The sequence below is a fragment of the Halichoerus grypus genome, chromosome 2 (genome assembly GCF_964656455.1).
Source record: "Halichoerus grypus chromosome 2, mHalGry1.hap1.1, whole genome shotgun sequence".
Taxonomy (NCBI): Eukaryota; Metazoa; Chordata; class Mammalia; order Carnivora; family Phocidae; genus Halichoerus; species Halichoerus grypus.
The window spans coordinates 143,969,425-143,989,938 of record NC_135713.1 but is presented as its reverse complement, the minus strand read 5'-3'; the positions used below and the strand labels follow the sequence as shown (position 1 = coordinate 143,989,938).

The following is a 20,514-nucleotide window of genomic DNA, read 5'->3' as shown; positions in this document are numbered from 1 at the left end:
CCAGAACACATACCCTCCCCAGTGTCCATCACCCAGTCACCCCATCCCTCCCACCCCACCCCCCACTCCAGCAAGCCTCAGTTTGTTTCCTGAGATTAAGAATTCCTCATATCAGTGAGGTCATATGATACATGTCTTTCTCTGTTTGACTTATTTCGCTCCGCATAATACCCTCCAGTTCCATCCACGTCGTTGCAAATGGCAAGATCTCATTCCTTTTGATGGCTGCATAATATTCCATTGTAGATATATACCACATCTTCTTTATCCATTCTTGATGACTTTTTATTTGCTCCCTGTTTATAGTATCATTGTCTTAAATATTTTCTCTACGTTTATTTAGAACCAAACCAGTGTTACAAAAATATTTTAACGGCTGAACATGAGTTAGAAAGCTTAAGCAAAGGAAAGCCTATTATATTTGCCCCCTTTTGAAGATCATATTCTTTTTTTCTTTATAATGTTCCAAGGTTCCTTCTTTCATCATTTCCTTTGTATTTAGAGAACTTCTGTTCTGATTCTTTTTTGATAGATCTGCTGGCAATAGATTCTCTTAGTTTTCTGTCCTCTGAGAATGTCTTTATTTCTCCTTCCTTCCTCAAGGCTGTTTTCACTGGATATTGGTTCTGGGTTGCCAGTTCTTTTTTTTCAGCACTTAAAAATCTTGTGCCACTTCCCTGTGACTACCGTGGCTTGTGATGAGAAGTCTGCTGTTATTCAGAGCGTGTTCTCCCTAGAGGTAAGGTGTTTTTCTCTGGCTGCCTTCAAGATTTTTTCTTTGTCTTTAGTTTTCAGAAGTTTAATTATGGTGTGGCTTGCTGTGGATTCTTTTAAGTGTGTCCTGTTTGGGTTTTATCAGACTTTTGAATCCACAGGTTTGTTTTTCTCTCCAAATTTGGGGAGTTTTTCAGCCATTATTTCTTTGAGTACTGTTTCAGCTCAGTGCTGCTTGTTCTCTGCTTCCACAACTCTGAGGACATGAACCTTAGAATTTTGTTGTGGTCCCACAGGTCCCTGAGGCTCTGTTCATTTTTTTCAGTTCCCTTTCTATTGTTCGGATTGGGTAATTCTTACCGTTCTGTCTTCAGTTCACTGATTCTTTCCTCTGACCCTCTGTGTTGCTGTTGAACCCATCCACTGAACTTTTTATTTCATTTATTCTGTTATTCAGTTTTAATATTTCCATTTTCAAAAACATGTTTTGTTCATTTGCCAAAACTTTGTTTTTCTTTGCTGAGTCTTCCTGTTTTTTCATTTATTTCAAACATGTTTTTGCTATTTCTCATTTAAGCATTTTTTGTCATGCCTGCTGTATTTAGATCAGATCATTCTAATGTTTTTGTCATCTTGGTGTTGGAATCTTGTTTATCTTTCTTCATTTAGTTTGAAATCTTCGGTATGATGAGTGATTTTCACTTGAAACTGGACATAGTCATACTACATTATGAAACTCTGAATCTTACTCAACCTTCTGTTTTTGCTGGCTTTCTCTTAACACTTCTCTGGCAGAGAAAGTGAGGGGGGCAATATCTTTTGAAAATCTTTTTTCATGTGGCATGGTTAAGATCTTATAATCACTTTATAATGATTTAGAAATCGTTTGTCTTTTTCAGTCTATAAAATTTATTAGTCTTTCTTAAAGTGGGGCTGTGGCATCCAGAACAATATATATACCCCTTGTGTGGTGTGGGTAGGAACTTCACTGTTCAAGCAGTTCATTGTACTGTTAATTTTCATAAGCACATAAGAAATCCTTCTGAGAGGATTTGAGACTCTTGTAGATATATGTAAATCATTGCACTTGCTTTCATTTTTGGCACTTAGGAAAGAGTTACTGAATTTATGGATGGCTCACAGCCTTGGGGTTTTCCCCTTTCTTTAGTGACTTAATCTTAAACCAAATCTGTCTCATCTTGTTATTACTTTATTTAGTAGAATATTTAAAAATCTAAGCGCAGACTACATTTGTCATTAGGATATCTTGTTAGCTTTGTTGCATTCTTAAGTTTTGATTCTCTGATTCATTATAGTGGCTGTCCTCTTTCCCTTGTCTGACCCTCCTTGCCACTCTTCCCCTTCTAGTTTCACTTGGGTTTGATTGTCATAAAAGTGTTGTTGAGGCAGGGCCAGATACAGAGCACTATTAGATCTCTTCTAGATTGACATCAGTCCACAATAATCATTTTCTGACTACTTCTGTAGAACATGGTATGAATCAATTTTATTCTTATCAAAAACTGGAAAAATATTTTCTCTGGTTTGGCATATTACAAGTAATTGTATACATTGTTATAGATGATCTGATAATTTCGGTATTTTTTTACTTTCGAAATATTTTGTTACCTTTCTTGGTTTCATTTTACCTATTTAAAAAATATTTCCAGGAAATCCACTTACCCAGGATATATTGAACCTCTATCTGGAACCAGATGGAACAAGAAGGCTACTGAACTATTTGCTTGATAATTTGGCAGGTACTGCAAAAAGAAGTAAGTGGTCATTTGTTCAAACAATTTTTTTAGGAAGATGTGTAAGAATAGTGCTTAATTTTGTGTTTTATATTCAACTAGTTTCAACAGAACAGCCACCTCCAAGATCTTGGATTATGTTGCAAGAACCAGACAGAACAAGGCCAACTGGTTGGTAGCCTTATATTTTTTTAACTTATTTTTACTTGGTATTATAAATCTGTGTGTTGGCATGGGTTAGATTATGGGCTGTGGTACAGTTGAATGCTTAAGACTGATTTGGTTTGAGAGAGAATAATAAAGACTTAATTGTTGCTTAGCTGGTCTTCCTACTGTGCCATAGGTATGCTGTTGAGCAGTGCTTCTCAACCAGAGGCATTTTCATCCCCCAAGGGACATTTAGCAATGTCTGGAGACATTTTTTGATTGTCACAGCTGGGGGAAGTGCTCTGACAGCCCCTGGTTAGAGATCAGAGATGCTGCTAAGCATGCTACATTGCACAGCACAGCGCCCCCCCGCCCCCCCGCCCCCAGCAGAGAATTTACCCACCCATAATGTCAGTCGTGCCACTGCTGAGAAGAAGCTCCGCTGTCAAGTGTTGACCAAACTCATTTATTATAATACAGACACCAAAATCTTTATATTGGAAGTTTCCAAACCATAGTATGTTCCAAATGTATTTGATACTACAGAATTGTAAGACAGCCAAAACACTTACTTGAGAGAGAAAATGAACTAATGGCCTCTGATTTCTTTTTTTTTTTTTTTTTTTTAAGATTTTATTTATTTATTCGACAGAGAGAGAGACAGTGAGAGCAGGAACACAAGCAGGGGGAGAGGGAGAGGGAGAAGCAGCCTTCCCGCTGAGCAGGGAGCCCGATGCGGGGCTCGATCCCAGGACCCTGGGGTCATGACCCAAGCCGAAGGCAGACACTTAACGACTGAGCCATCCAGGCGCCCCCTCTGATTTCTTTTTAACTTAACTTGTATGAAAATAGTTCGGGAATTACATGATACGTGTAACAGGATTTGGTCTATGATACCTCTTTCCTTTCACTTGGATTAATAATAGTTGTTCTATAGAAGAAAATTAGCCATGCCTATTAGGAAAACTGTCAGTTTTCCACATTCTGCATTAGCAGTTAGCAGAGTGGTGGAGGGAGTACAGATGTGATGAGCCCTGGTCTTAGGGACAGAGAGGCTCGAGATCTTAGTGTTTTAGCTTTGAACCTTCTGTGGGTATCTCTATAGCAGATAACACATCGTATCATTATTTGTTCAGCTGTCTGTCTTTCCTTCCTTATTCAACTTTACTTTTATCCACTATGTCTGGCATATAGTAGCTTTTCAGTGAATATATATTGAGTGAAATAAAGTCAAACTTAGCATTTAAGTAAAAACTATTGAAATTAATTATTTTTTTTTCTGCCACGTGTGTGAATAAGTAAAGTTATCTTTCCTACAGCCTTGTTTTCTGTCATGTGCTATAATGTTCTTTGTGATAAATATGCGACCCGGCAGTTATACGGCTACTGTCCGTCTTGGGCACTAAATTGGGACTACAGGAAAAAGGCCATTATTCAAGAAATTTTGAGCTGCAATGCTGATATCATAAGTCTTCAGGTAAGTCATGAGAAGAAGTGTTTGTGTAAAGTGCACAAATGCCTCAGTGTTGATAAGCAAGGGACAGACTGGGAACACATTACCCTAACACATTTGAAGTTCCAGCTCAGCAATTCTTAAAATATTGGCTCTGTTTTTAGCAAATCCTGGGAGCATTCACTGCCTGCTTTGTTTTGCACCACTGTGCTGCCAAATGAAGCAAATGGGTTAATTTGGGTTTTAGGCATTTGCTATGACAGTTAAATATTCATCTTTCTCTCCCAGATGCCTTGGCACTATTTTTTAATGGGGTGGCGGTGTTACTGAAATTATGGCATTGTCAAGGTATAGTTTTGCTTTACCATCAGCAGTAATAGAATAATTAGGGCATAGTGGAAAGCGCATTGAACCTGACACACAGTAACTTTGGGGTCTCAGTCCTACTCTCATAATAATTTACACGACCTTGGGCAAGTCACTTTCTACCTGTGGTCTGCATTTAGAATCTGCAAAGTTCCTCCTCTCTGATTCTTACTCCCCATCTTACTCCCCTAAAATAGAACAAAATACACACACGCCAAGGTGTATGTACGTTGAAAGATGTTATGTTCCTTATTCTGCAGATTAGTCCTTTGAAATTATTTCAGCCCCTCAAACTGTACATGTAAAGTTAATGCATGGGACTGATTTTTGTCTTATGAATAACTTTGCCATTTGCAATTTTTCAGGAGGTTGAAACAGAACAGTATTACAGTTTTTTTCTGGTAGAACTGAAAGAACGTGGCTATAATGGATTCTTCAGTCCTAAGTCTAGAGCTCGGACAATGTCAGAACAAGAGAGAAAACATGTCGATGGCTGTGCAATATTCTTCAAGACAGAAAAGTAAGTCATCTTATGTTTAAAAAAGAAAATTTTCTCAGTATTTGCAGGGAGTCAGGGGTGTGGAAATTAGTTGGCAAATCGGAGACTGAAGTGTTGTATTCTTAGTGTTGAAGGGTTTGGTTTTGAAGCATCAGAAGTGATCTTGTTTGGGAGACTTGTTGAAAGTGCTGCTGTTTCTTCAGGTGTTCACTAGGGTTTAACTCCAATTGGTAATTGAAACACCTCGTAATTTTCATTCCCTCTAGGATGGTAGAGGGATTCTTAAACTTATAGTTTGGAAAAGAATTATTTAAAAATTACAAGATGGAATATTCCAACTTGAAACTTAAAACAGAAGATGACTACATTGTCTTAAGTTGTAAAAGTATTTCAAGATGTTGTTTTTATCAGTAACAGACTGAGAACAACTTGAAACGGATGTGGGAAGCTTGGTGTGAAGTGTGGAGGATTTTCCATAATGTGATTTACATGCCATCATATTTGTTAAGAAAGTTTGGGAAAACTGCATTTCCCACAAAGCTAATACCTTGGTATTCCCAATTCTATGTTTGTGTGTGTGTTTTGTTTGTGTTTTAGATTTACTTTGGTTCAGAAACACACTGTTGAATTTAATCAGCTAGCAATGGCAAATTCAGAAGGGTCTGAAGCTATGCTGAACAGAGTCATGACAAAAGATAACATTGGAGTTGCAGTACTGCTAGAACTTCGAAAGGAATTGATTGAAATGTCATGTGAGTGACCTTTTCACTTCCTGTAAAATTGACCTCCAAAATTTAATAGAAAGCAGAAAATTTGTTATGTATTAATAGTCTTATTTAACACCTGAAGAAACTCAGTGAGAATTTAAGTCATTTCTAGAATACCATATCCCTTTTTCTCTACCACAAAGCTTAAGATGAGACACAGTGCCCAGAAAAGTATTTCAAACTTTGAAAGGCATAAAGCCAAAGAAAAAAATGGGTTTTTTTGCTCCCAATAATTTTTTACATAAAAGAAATGTTGAAATAAATATTAACTAAAATAACTGCTCAGAGAGAAGAACTCCATACCCTTCTATAATTTCGTGGCAGCAAGGATACTCTGTAAGCTAACTTCTCTTCCTGCCCTACTTGTAATCATTATTTTAAATGTTCTGAGTTTTGGATAAATGGACCACTTATTTCAAATTGAAAGTACATTTAGAGTGACCATCATGCCGAGAACTGAAACTTGTGTCACTTGAGGAACAGTTGGGACTGGAGATGTTTAACCTGAAGGAGAGAAAATAAAGATGGGACTTAGTGCCTGTATTAAATATATCTAAGAAAAAGGATGTAGATTTAATTTTGTGAGACTCAATTTAGGACATCTGAATGAAGCCAGAAGTTTTAAGGAGACAACTGTTTAAAAATAAAGCTGTCCCAAATAGAATGGGCTGTGTGTGTTAAGGTACTGAATGCCCTACCTCAGACTATTCAACCAGAGCATAGAGGACTGTTTTTCAGGTTTGTGCTACCATAGATTTAGTCATCAGGTGGGCGATTGTTAGGTAAATTTTAGGGTCCTTTTTTGTTCCTGAGACTCTGAGATATACTACTTGCTTTCAGATCCTGTAAGACTATATGGGCTGATGGGCGGGTTTTGTCTGTCTCTTTGTTTTCTTTTTATCTAATATAGCTGGAAAGCCACATCTTGGAACAGAAAAACAACTTATTCTTGTGGCTAATGCTCATATGCATTGGGACCCTGAATACTCTGATGTGAAGTTGGTTCAAACTATGATGTTCCTCTCAGAAGTGAAGAACATTATTGATAAAGCCTCACGAAACCTCCAGTCCAGTGTAGTGGGAGAATTTGGAACTATTCCACTGGTGTTATGTGCAGATCTTAATTCTTTGCCGGATTCTGGTAAGAAAAGATATTTTATGTAGAATGCTTCTTTTTTTTTTTTTTGACTAAATTGTTTTTGTAATATATTGTTTTTGGTAATTCCAAATTTAGTCAAAATGAAAATTCAGCTTATAGCAGCAAGTATGAATCAGATTTAGCATTTTTTGTGTGTGTAGTTAGGGAGACTATTTTGGAAAATGAGATGATGTTATGAACACCTAAGGAGGAAGGACATTAATCATCTTCGATAAACATGTAGTTGATAACTTGAAATAACTTGTTAAAGAACATATGATTATATTTCATTATCCCCAAGTCACATATAATGCAAACTCTGAGAAGGTTATTAAGATAGCTTCTCTGGGATTCCAGCATGTAATAATAGGATGCAGTGTAAATGGCTATTTACAGGATCTTAATATTGGTGGGCTTGATACCAATACACCTTAGGTGGAAATTGAAATCCTTTATTTACACAGATCAGGCTAGTGATTTGAACAAAAAAGAACAGGGATCTTGATTTTTATTACAACGTAGAAGAATACAGAAAGGCTTATCCTTGAATACTTTTCCATTGGATAGCACAGTGAACAAAACCATAGTTCTTGTAATGTCAGACTAAGTATTCCTTTTTGTATTTCAACTCTTCGTTTGTACTCTGTCATTGGCACAAAGTACTTTTCCTTGCCCTTGCACATGTGCCTGAGCACGTAAGTATAAACACATTTGGAGTGGTTCAGTTCACTTGCAGTTCATTGCCGTCATGATGGATGAGAGCCAGGAAGAAGATAAAAACTGTCAAAATTTGTTTTCAGGGCAGGTAAAGGTATCTGAGATCCATAATTCTTCGGCCCATCTCTTAGAGCTCTCCGGGATCACTGCTGCTGAAGCAGTGGGGGATTGTTCTCTGACAGTTTCTCTTCATGTGTTCTGCCTTCTGTTTAACTACAGAGTATCTAAGGGGCAAAGAGAGACTAGTCAAATAATACATACTAAGCCTCATTTCAGTGTTAAAAAAAAAAATACAGTATTTTAATAGCAAACACATGGGAAAATGTCCAACTTTACTAACTAATTAAATGAAAAGTAAAATAACTATTTGCAGAGTCCATCTAGCTGATGGCATTCTCTTCCATGGTTGACAGTATGTATAAGGGCACATTTAATCCTAATCTTGGCATTTTATACCAAGTAAATAATTCAACATAGGCAGAAACCTAGATACTAAGATGTTGATTATGGAGTTAACTCTTTTTAAAAAGTAAAAACAAGGGGCGCCTGGGTGGCTCAGTCGGTTAAGCATCTGCCTTCTGCTCAAGTCATGAACTCAGGGTTCTGGGATCCAGTCTCGCTTTGGGCTCCCTGCTCAGTGGAGTCTGCTTCTCCCTCTAACCTTCTCCCTCCCCCTGCTCGTGCTCTCTCTCTCTCTAATAAATTAAATAAATAAACTCTTTTAAAAGTAAAAACAAGCTGAATTTTTTTAAGAAATAAGGAACTAGTTTAACAAATATGAAACACCAGCACAGCAAAATATAAAGTATTCAATATACTAGGATCAAAACCATGTAAAAATGGACTTAGATAAGTTCTGGGAAATGTAAAACAAACAAACAAAACAATAACAAACATTTTAGAAAGGGGGACTGTGTGTTTTAAAGTAGTTACTATTACATTTTTTCAGTTTTGTACACTGCATATTATACTGGACAATGAACAAAGTACCTGTATTTTCATTATAGGTGTTGTAGAGTATTTAAGCACCGGTGGAGTAGAAACAAATCATAAAGACTTTAAGGAACTGAGATATAATGAAAGTCTTACAAACTTCAGCTGTAATGGGAAAAACGGGACAACCAATGGAAGGATCACGCATGGTTTCAAGTTAAAGAGTGCCTATGAGAGTGGCCTGATGCCTTACACAAATTACACGTTCGATTTCAAGGTGACTTTTTTTTTTAATTTTATTTTATTATGTTATGTTAATCACCATACATTACATCATTAGTTTTTGATGTAGTGTTCCATGATTCATTGTTTGCATATAACACCCAGTGCTCCATGCAGAACGTGCCCTCTTTAATACCCATCACCAGGCTAACCCATCCTCCCACGCCCCTCCCCTCTAGAACCCTCAGTTTGTTTCTCAGAGTCCATTGTCTCTCATGGTTCATCTCCTCCTCCGATTCCACCCCCTTCATTCTTCCCCTCCTGCTATTTTTTTTTTTTAACATACAATGTATTATTTGTTTCAGAGGTACAGGTCTGTGATTCATCAGTCTTACACAATTCACAGCACTCACCATAGCACATACCCTCCCCAATGTCTATCACCCAGCCACCCCATCCCTCCCACCCCCCACCACTCCAGCAGCCCTCAGTTTGTTTCCTGAGATTAAGAATTCCTCATATCAGTGAGATCATATGATACTTTTCTTTCTCTGATCAACTTATTTCGCTTAGCATACTACCCTCTAGTTCCATGCAGGTCGTTGCAAATGGCAAGATATCGTGGGGGGTTTTTTTATGGCTGCATAATATTCCATTGTGTGTGTATGTATATATGTGTGTGTATACATATATATACACACACCATATCTTCTTTATCCATTCTTTTGTTGATGGACATTCGATTTCAAGGTGACTTTTGAGATTGAGAAACTTTGTAAACCTGCATTTTTTGGGAGAGTCTTGTAACTTTATTATATCTTTGAAATGGGGATGTGTGTTGAGACCGGAAGTAAGCCATCTTGAATTAGTTGACAGCAGTATTCTCTTAACTACGCTTCTGTGATTGGTGTCCCGTTCCTACTTGATAGTTACCTCTTAGAGTCGTTTCCAGGGTAAGAAATCAGATGAAATAATGATAGTAAATCCTGAGTTTTACTGTCACTGTTTTGGGGCAATTAGGTTTCTCATATGCTCATTGCTAACAGCTGTTCAGAAGGTACCATACTATCCAATTTGGTGTCCGTTGGAGTGACATATTTCATCTCTCATATTTTAACTGAAATTGCACTCCTCGAGTGCCAAAATGTGGTTTATATTAGCCATTTAAAAATATATCTTCTACTTATATGCGTTCAGACACAGTTAATGGCTTACAATATGGAGCCTTGCCATAGTGCTTCTCCTCATTTTTAATATCAGTGGTTGTTTAGGACTTGCATTCATCTGTTCTTTTTATCTTTTGCATTTCTGCTCTTGAATCTTAGTTTCTAACCTCCTGGAAAAAGAATCATTCAGGTTAGATTGTGTGTTAGAGTGTTAAATACTAGTGATAACTGGGTCTTAATTTCGGAGGGGAGGGCTGTTTGTTAGTCTTCTTTGAGAAACTTGAAAAGCTTGAAATTTTTTAAATCTGACTTTGGAGGGGCCGCAGTGCTGTAGATAATGATTCAACCCTGGGAACAGATGAGTGTGTGGAGATGAAGAGAGGCTGAAGCAGACTCTGGGGAAAAGGAACATGTAAGTGACGGAAGAGTGGCCAGAGAGAGGAGGTAAACCAGGACAGTGTAGGAGCCCACCTGCCAAGGCAGAAGGCCTTTCTGGGGAAAAGAAGCATGCTTTCAGCTTCCAAAAACTGTTGGTGAGAGATGCTTCACTGGTGAGCTAGGCACAGAGACTAGAATGTGGAGAGTTAAAGAATATTGCTGGGCAAGGAGGTAGTAAAAACCAACATTGAGATTCTTACTTGAAGCAGATTGATTGAAGAGGAGGTGAGGGTGATAACGAAAAGGTAGGAGAGATTAGGGATTCTTTTTTCTCTCTGTTCCTGTTGCTGATATAGAGATAAGAGGACACTTGAATGTGCTTAAATATTTTTGGCTGAAAGCATGTGGAGGAGAGGCTGAAGTTACAGGGAGGAGAGGGGCAAACTGAGAGGTGTTTACCTGGGTGCCCAGTGCTGGGTCTGGGTGCTGCTGGCAGTGTGCAGGGCAGAGATGTCCCGGCCCTCGTGGACCTCACAGTCCTGTGGGAGAGATGCAAATGAGTGTGCAGTTACACCTCAGGGTGCGCATAAGCAAGAGAAGAGACTTGGAGGTGGTAGCGGGTAGTAAGTGGGTGGGGGCAAGATTCAGGAAGGACTTGGGAAGGTGAATGAACTTGACATGAAGATTGAGAAGAAATTAGCCAAATGACACAGAAGAAAGTGCTCCAGGCAGAAGGGAGAGCATGTGTGGAGGCCCTGGGGCAGGAAGGAGCTTGGCACCTACAAGGAATATCCTTCTCCCCTCCCAACACCACTACCACCACCCCCCCCCAAAAAAAAGGGCTAGTGTGGTAATAGAGTAGTCAGCATGGGAAAATAGTACAAATCAAGTTAGGAAAGAGAAGCTGAGGCCACACCATGAAGGATCTTGTAGGTCTCATTAAAGATTGTGGAAAAGTCCAGAAATGAGGAAGAATGAATGATTATCATCCCTAAACTGTCTTCATTCTGCTAGATTTGACATGTGGGGGACCATTTGGTTTATGTAGTACTGCCTCTTCCCATGTGTTTATCAAGCATGACTGTGAGGGTACGTCTTGAAAGCTCTCAGTGTTTCAGTGTTAGCTTATGTGAGGCCTCATCTTTTTTTCCTTGTTTTTCAGGGTATCATTGACTACATCTTCTATTCAAAACCTCAGCTGAACACTTTAGGCATCCTGGGACCTCTGGACCACCATTGGCTAGTTGAGAATAATATCAGTGGCTGCCCACACCCACTCATCCCCTCCGACCACTTCTCACTTTTTGCACAACTGGAGCTCTTACTGCCTTTCCTGCCCCACGTTAACGGCATTCACCTTCCTGGCAGGAGGTAGTTAAGTACCTTCAGAGGACGACCTCAGTTTCACTTGTAAACTCATAAAATCTGATTATAGGGGAGTGAGGTATGGCCACCAGGGTTTTTTGTTTTGTTTTTTTTCTTTTTTTTTCCTCTTTCTTGATGATTTGAATTTTCAATCTTGATTATTTGATAAGGATATAGTATGAAAGCCAGGTGCTAGCAACAAATTCTGAGCCCAATATGCTTTATATACTGTTAGACAGGGATTGGTGTGTTTACACCTCTCTTTAATTTGTTACAAGTAATTTTCCTGTTTCTTCTATCCAATATAATATTTTCATGCCTTGAAATAGGAAAATGTTTGAACAGCATATTCTCTTTGCACAGAAATCTGTAGCACTACTTTTTTGAGGCCAGTAGTAACATCCAGAGACCGTTCTTCCATACTTTACTCCCTCCCTTTTCAGACTTGTTTGTAAAATAGAGACTTTGAATTTAGCCTTTATGATTGTATATGATCCACAGAAGACCTGATTTATGAAATTTTGTACTAAAAAAAATCAGATTTGGAAATGATTGTATTGTAAACTAAGGCTAAGTTTTTTTACTGTTTCATGTGTTATAAAGGCCAGCTTGTAAAAGAAGTTGCAACAGACTTTCTCTGCTGATGATTTGCACTGTTAGGGTTTTGTTGGCCCTTTTGTACTACTTTATTTTTAAACTGAGAACATTGCTCTTTAAATCTAAATCTGCTTAAAGCTTTGGACATTTTCTCAGACCAGAGGCAACTTATCCATGAATTCCTGGGTTTTTACAAAAGCTATCTACCAGGACAGATAAGCTGAGCAGTGAATGATCTGTAGGCATTTATGGACTGAATGTAATGGTTGATATATGTACATTCTGATATTTTTAAATCTTTAACTTTTTTAAGTTAAAAAATTACAGCTGCTTGGATGCAGCTTCTTAACTCCTTTTTGAGACACTTCCTGTCCTATCTCCACTGTGCCTGCCTAAATTTGTTCTCACCAAGCACTGCCTGTGCATGCAGAGAAAATCTGTGCAGCCTCTTTTATATTTTTTAAATACTGTTTAACATTTGTGAGAATTTTATGAAAACGCTTTTGTATAAGCTGTGGCTTTTTTTTCCATTGTGAAGCATTGAATATCACATTTTGGAACACGTTCATAGGTGGGTCCCTGGGTCTTTGCTCACCAGACCCAAGCACTGCTTCTTGGTGTCATTGCACAATGCCGTCCGTCACCCGGAATACTACTATCATGTGAATTCTTTGTTTTCCACGTATTCCTTCATCTCCGTGTTTTTTAAAAAAAATCATTCCTTTTTTTTTTTTTAAATAATTTTCCATTTATGAAGCAGTGTAAATGAGATGTATTTTCAAAACAGGTCCCTGAGACAATTCTTCAGATCATTTATAAAGTGACTAAGTCATTTTAATAGGTCACCCAAGGTAAAAGTTCTGTTGCACCCTGTATTTTGCCCGTAGCATCAGTAGTAGATGAGAGATTAAAGCTAGCTTTTAACTTTGCAGAGTTAACTTGTATGTATTCTGTTCTCATTCATTCTTCTCTCAAAAATCAAATGAATTCAGAGGGAACTTGGTCTAACTGCTTTTGTTTCAACTGCAGGCAGGGGAGCAAAAGGACAACATGTGAGCAGTAAGAAAAACATGTTGAAATGTTATTAACAATTTTTATACAGAAAATGAGTCATTTTGAATAATGACTTAAAATTTTATGAAAAATATTCAGCACTTAAATGTGCTTACTCTGTTTTTAAGAGAAAATAAAATTACATACTGTTTAAATAAATGATTTTTTTTTTCTTTTTTAAAGAATTTTCCAAAAGGTTTTGATCTTGAATCTTTGTCTGGGACCTGGTTTTTCCTTTGAGGTTTTTTTAAGATTTTGTTGTGATGGCTTTTTATTTTTTGCTTTTTTGTTTAGGTTGTGCTGACACCAAACACGTCCAGTTTATAATCAGTACATTGGAAAGCTGGTTTTATTGATGTAGAACCAATGCATAACTCTTTATGGGGTTTTTGTTCTTATTTTATTTTATTTTATTTTATTTTATTTTATTTTATTTTATTTTATTGTAAGGTGTGAATAAAAGGTGTGTTTACTCATTTTTCCTAAACACTGTGTTGGTAATGTGCATCATGACAATTTCCAGCAAAGGTGAGCTGGAGCTGGTTGGACTGATGAGGCAAGGAGACCGCTTTTCCTATGATCTGCATTATGTGATAACAGGTCCAGAGAGCTTTATGGAGAGGGAGGGGAGAAGCACTTACCCGTTTGTATTTGTTAATGGAGGATGTATTCTTTTCATAGATGCTGGAACTAGAGTGCACTTGTTAGATGCTAAAGGTTTGAGCTTTACACAAAAATGTTTTCATCTGTATTTGTTGTTGTCTGCAATATATTTGAATTTGGGGGCAGCATATAAGATACAAGGGCCTGTTATGTCTTGAGACTATTTGTTCTTGCCTCTTCTGGGCACACTGCATTCTGTGGGTCAGTTTGAACAGCCTCTCCATCTTATTTATATAGTGATAAATTGAACCAAGAGTGTAGACTTACAACTGTAACCTTCAAAAGAGGAAGAAATATTTTGGGTCTGTAGGGAATAAACAGTCACACCAAAATAGATTGATACTTTTGTTAAGCAAGGTTTTGTGTTCTAAATATCTTCTGTGTCTTGGATAATTTCCAATAATCCATACTCTTTAAAATGCAATAAAAACTAGTATGTTTTCTCAGTATAGATTTTTTTTCAAAATTCTGTAACAGATCTATTTAATGTGGTGTTGCCATAATGTAATTTCAGTGTTCTTGCTGGATAAATCCATTTTATGAATGTTTTACAGAAAATTTGGGGTATGTTTTCTGTTTTTACTGATCAGAAATTTGGAGGCACACAATTCCTTGTTGTAAATCTCTTGAAGTACATTTTACCGTGTTATTGGTAATTATTTATGCGTTGAGAATTTAAATAATGTTCATCAAAATTAATTTATGGCATAATTTAAACTAAAGTAGAAATAAATTGTTGATTGCAACTTTACTAGTCCTAGAAGACAGTCAAGGAACATCTCCAAGAAATGTGTTTTTATTCTTGATTTGGTGACAGCCAGGAAAACTTATATTGAGTTAGCACTTTGAAACCTAAGGACATTATTAAATTGGGTGGGATGCACTTCTAAATGTTGAAATTAACATTTCAAAGCTCTTCTAAGATTCAGGTTTTCAGTAATAAATTCCAGTTGTATTATTCCGTTTTTTTTTTTTTTTTTTACTGTTTAAATTCATGGAATTAGTTTCCATAGTGACTTAAGGTTTTGGGGTCATGTCATATTAAGACAAAAGCCAACCTAGGCAGAATAGTTACAGCAGTTTGTTCTTTTGATGAACCAATCAGAATTTTCAGTACAAATGCTGCAGATAATTCAAAGAACACCTTTAGCAAGTGTTTCTCCCCTACTCGTAAACAGTATTTTAAGATGTTCACTTTGCTCTTCTTTTTGGTTACATAAAATTTAATAACCGGTATGTTGAAGTAGTGTCTAAAATAGAGTATCTAGTCTTTATTCACAGTACATTATATTGTGTAATGCACTGGACTAATTTTTGTTTACCATTCATGTAACAAAACCCAGCACATTATCTGCACTAAGCTCAAAGAATGTCGCATTTGCCTAGGCAGCTCTTTGATAAGGGTGATGGGAAACCGAATATGTACCTATGGACTGGTGGTAACAAGGGCTTTTACTGTTCTTTTCAGTGGAACCTTCTTGGTCAAATTGTAACTAGCTAGTATTATATTTATATACAGGGTCTCTTTTCTTTACTGATGTATTTTCCTACTCATAGCCAACCAATAAATTCAATATCTGTTTCAAATATTTTAAAAGTGTAATTTGTATAGCTGTAGTACTGAGGTTCGAGAAAAATAAATGTTAGCAGACCACATAATTAAAATTCTGAGTCACCTGGGGCAGGGTTGTAACTCACCCTTTGCAAGGGGGAAGGGTGAATGGGGGACGAGGGCCATGATACGGGGAGATGCTGCATTGGCTGTGTTGTTCTGTAGAACACTTACATCTTTGCCAAAGTTCATTTTTATATTTAGGCAACTGATGGTCCATATGCATTTAGGAATTTTGTCATTGTTACCATATACCTCGTTAATACAAGAAATGGGCTCATGTCCTTGTCTTTTAGAAGGAGTTTGACATATTTTAAATAAATGCTTTTAAATATGGTGACAAACATTGTGTTGGTGGGGTTCTACTAATTGATTAGATGTTTTACTTTTCACATGTATATTTTATTGTATATATAAACTTTAAAAATGTGACTTCCCAACTCTTCAGAAAAAGTCCATTTGTATTTTAGAAACTGCTTTCTATGACAAACATGAATTTTTAATGTAGATGCTAGAAAAAAATCATTTAAAATCAGATGACAATGTTTGCCAAGATGTCCACTTTTTAAAAAAAATTTTTTTATTTTTAAAGATTTTACTTATTTGTCAGCACACAAGCAGGGGGAGCAGCAGGCAGAGGGAGAAGCAGGCTCCTCACCGAGCAGGGAGCCCGATATGGGACTCGACCCCAGGACTCTGGGATCATGACCTGAGCTGAAGGCAGACGCTTAACTGACTGAGCCACCCAGGCGTCCCAAGATGTCCACTTTTTAAAGTGGGCATTTTCTACCTTATCCTTAATATATAATTTTACCTCTGTAACAGAAGTCTTATTCCACTTTATAATTGTCAAAAAGTAAGTGTATAAAAAAGTAAATGAAGTATTATGCCCATGTTACTTTATAAGTTCTAGTTTATGTTCTTGAGAGGAACCAGGTACCTAAGGGAACACAAAAGTGAAATATATTTAGAATAATGCTTTTGTGTTCTACGTAATGTTGCGTATACTGAGAATTCCCATTTTGGAGTATTATTTAGGTGTTCAAATTTAAATTGATTTTTAAGTTTCGTAAGTACTATAAAGACAATTTTAATAAACAGATTATGTGTTAGAAGACTCTTAAAAGAAGTGTTTACTAGAATTTTACAAGAGTTTGAGAAATGTTTAAGTTAATTTCCTCCAAATAGTGAAACATAAAATGTTCTGAGTGCTCCCCAGATGACTCTAACCAACCAGTCTATAGGAATTGGGAAAACTGCTGGATGACAAGGTGGCCTGTGAACCAGTTTCTGTGGTTTCTTTAGCTACATTAACATTTTTAATCAAATAAATAAGGAGATGGCAGTTTTTAAAGTCGGCAAACTTCAAATCACTCTAATGCATTAAAAAGCTGTTAAATTATTTTGGGCCTGTCCTAAGAAATTTTGCTCACTACACCCAATGTGCCCAGAGGCGGGCGGGCTCGAGAGTTTTTACTGCCAGATATTGTCAACCTTCCTAGCACAGTGAGTAAGCTGCAGGCCCCAAGGAGCCTGTCAGCACAATGGTGTCTTAGTTAATGCCTCATCCACCAGCCCTACAGCCTGGTGAGTTCAGTATCTTCCTGCGCGGCACACCTACTAACTTGTACTGTTCCCCAACTTTATGTAATTCTTGAAAACCTGGTCTGTTAAGGACACTGAGGAGGAATGATGGTGTGACCAAAACCAGGTAGAAGTCTGCAGGATGCAGGGCTTGCTTCCCGTTTAATATTCACGCTGGTGCAGGTGGCTGGTTCTCAGGGCAGTGACGTAGGTGTGAGGGGCATGTGCTCAACATTGGGAGCTTTGTGAGTTACCAGAACCTTTTTCCTCTCCACTCTGACATGATGCTTGCTAGTGATAACTTTGAACAGCCCCGATGGTACGGGCGCTGTGTGTAGTTGGTCCATTTTGGTGATCAGAGTTGTTCTTAATGTACTTTTCTTGGTCACCATACTGATCCATACTTATTTGCAATTTCTTCTCGTCAGACGCTGCGCTAAGATTGGAAATGTATACCAGGTACGGAGGGAGCAAATCTCTGTCTGCATGAGCCTTTACGGTTTTACAGAGGCGACCTTAGAGTTAGTTTTGAAGGACTAAGAACTTGTTTCCCAGATGAATAATGGCAAATTATTCATCCCAGATTTGTGAAATCCTGCGTAGTTACGAATTTCGAAACAGGAGGGGGTCTTCATTGGGAAGCACACTGGTGGAGTGTCTGGAACACAGTGGATGCCTTTGGAACCTTGAGCCACATGCTAAAGTTTGAACTTAATCCTGCAGGTGGTGATAAAGAGTCAGGTAAGGGTTTTAAATAGGAGCAACATTACCAGGTTTATGTTTTAGAAAGGTTGCTATAGCAGTGCTCTGGAGAGTGGATTAGAACAGGAAAACTAGTTAACTGGCTTCTGGCTTGGTCCAGTTGACAGGATAAGCTGAGGATGGCATGCCAGGAAGTAAGAGAAAAAAGGAAGGAGAACTTGAAATGTTCAGGAAATAGAATCAATAAGAATCTTGATTTGTCCCTCATCACTTGTGGGTGAAAAGACAGGAAAGTGAGTTTTGTTCAGTCACTCATTACTTTGATTAGGCAAACCCTGACTTACCGTCCCTTATGGTGTTTGCTGCCAAGGCCCTCCTTTCTCCTTTACTGACCTCACAAAAACATTTAGGCAAAGAATTTTGTTTCTCAAGCTATACTTCACTTCATTTTGCTTTATTTTTCATTCAGAGTTTAGTCTGCAAAAGAGATCCAGTATGTCCCTAACTGAATAGTTAAGTAATTAATAGGCATTAGAAGATACTTTAATAGAGCAACCCATTACAAATGGAAGGAATCCGAGAATTCTAAGTTTCCCGTCATGCAGAGGATTAGCTTCTGCCTCTAGCCTAGCCTCTAGCCACATGTGCCTTTGGAGCTCTTGAAATATGCCTAGTGGGACTGGGACTGTAAGATGTTTTTTGGTTTCAGTGAAACTGTACTGTTGTGCTAGGACCAGATTTCCCTTTACCTGACACATTGTGTAAGATGTGAAACCAATGTATTGCTTGGGTTACACATCTCCAGTTGATGTCAAAGAACTGATTCCATCCTAACAATATTTTACTAACCAAAGTAACCATAATATGTTTGAGTACTTTCTGCCAGCAGCATGACTTACTGTGCCTGTGTAAATCATTAGTGATTGGGATGCCTTTGTTCATTTTAATATAAATTCTTTTTCTGTTTAAAAAAATAAGTATGGGCAAATTATTAAATTTAAAATCAGTGCTGATTCAGAACCGAGCTAGTCCCACAACTGGAACAATAAAGACTAGAATTCATCACGAATTTCATGATGAATGACGATTGCAATTTGTTGCTCCAGAGGAAAAGGAAAAACCAGTGTAAAAAAATTAAAGGTAGTGAAGTGAGCAACAGTAGGATACATTTTCTTCAAATATTTACTAAATTTTATGTTTCCTGTCAACAGTCAAAAAAGAATAATAGATGAAATTAATCACCTGAAATAAGAATTAGAGGTCCAACAGATTTTTTTTTAACTATAACAGGATATGAGCTTGTGGATTTGGCCAGCTATAAAAGGGCTTGTATTCTTCCACAGGAAAAAAAAAATTAATGGAGATACGGTATTAGGGAAATTTTGTTAGAAAATGAAGACACAGTATTTTACAAAAATGAAATACTTTCAGTTGTAACAGTTACCTATATAAGACCTCCCTAATACTCCTAAAGATTGTTCAAAATGTAAAAGTTTAAAGTACTTCCTAGCCTTAGATGAGTTGTGTGATATCAAAGGCACCAGTTAATACTTCGTGTTTGCTTTTTCTTAAAGGACTTCCAAATTTACAAAGAAATGTGAACTCTCAGCCTAGAAGCAGACTTATGACAGATATTTTTGCGTCTTTTACATCTGCCAAAGAATTTCTTCTAGATATGAAGAAAGATCGTTTCTGTCACTACAAATAGTGCTCAGCTATGTTAGGTCAAAAATCTCGGTTTATTAGAATTTTAATGAACCTGGATTTCCTTTATTGTTTCATTTCACCTTATGATGCTTATTGAAAATAGTTGCACTTACTTTTCTGAAACAGACTGAAAAGTGTCATAGTTGTTAAAATTAAGTTTATATAATTTCAAATCAAGAAACCATCACCAGTTTGTGAAGACTATTCAGAGGGATAGAAGACACTGTAATGATCTTGTCTTCTTTACTGATGCCCATTGGTTGAATTATGAAGGAACTTTAGCAATGGTTCACTATTCGTTTAATACCAGTTTAAGATTATCTTGCAACAAAAGAAATGCTTGCTAAATATTCAGTAATCAAAAGCAAACCATGTCTGTATGATACACATTTTCTTACCAGTATCAGTCTGCATATGGGTGAACCAAAATTGAAGCTCCAAGGAGAGGAAAGAGTATTTGTGACCTTCACAGGCAGGTCCAAGAATTTATGTTGAACTTCATGATACAAACCAAGAACACAGATTTTTGTATATTTTCTAACAAATTTTAACTGTCATCACATTTTGTAAATTGGCTGCTAAAACTACAAGAAAAATTGGAAGAACGCTTTGTTGATACCTTGGTAAGTTAGAGTTGCTTTTCAAATTATGCAAATTTGAATTTGATGTTACTCTAGAGCAGACATAAGAATTAATGAGTACTGGAATGAAAATGTTCTTAACTTGGAGAGAAGTTGATAAGCTTTTGCTACAAAATTAAGTAGATTATAAAAGAATAAACCACTTTTGTTGATGTGGTTTCAAAAAAATTTTTAATGACTTTTGATGATTCACTTGTGGGAAAACAAGTGTATTTGGGATAATTTGGATATATGAATCTACTTTTTCAGTTATGTTTTATGTAATTGTTAAAATCATTAAAATATTACACTAGAAAATATTAATGCAAAAAGTAGTAAAGGAGGAATAGACAAAAG

At 37.0% G+C, this 20,514-nt stretch overlaps 1 protein-coding gene across 2 annotated transcripts in view; it reads left to right on the top strand.

Moving 5' to 3' along the window:
• Positions 1–15,521, top strand: part of CNOT6 (CCR4-NOT transcription complex subunit 6) — a 72,034-nt gene extending 56,513 nt beyond the window's left edge. The window contains exons 5-12 of one of the 2 annotated variants that reach the window (XM_036081164.2): positions 2,385–2,474; positions 2,571–2,639; positions 3,935–4,092; positions 4,800–4,954; positions 5,531–5,685; positions 6,611–6,841; positions 8,563–8,765; positions 11,417–15,521. In XM_036081164.2, the coding sequence (XP_035937057.1) occupies positions 2,385–2,474; positions 2,571–2,639; positions 3,935–4,092; positions 4,800–4,954; positions 5,531–5,685; positions 6,611–6,841; positions 8,563–8,765; positions 11,417–11,629 (1,274 nt within the window). In that variant the 3' untranslated portion in view covers positions 11,630–15,521. Of the gene's footprint in view, positions 1–2,384; positions 2,490–2,570; positions 2,640–3,934; positions 4,093–4,799; positions 4,955–5,530; positions 5,686–6,610; positions 6,842–8,562; positions 8,766–11,416 lie in introns of both variants that reach the window. The other variant, XM_036081163.2, reaches the window with a different exon arrangement.
• Positions 15,522–20,514: the final 4,993 nt, after the last annotated feature.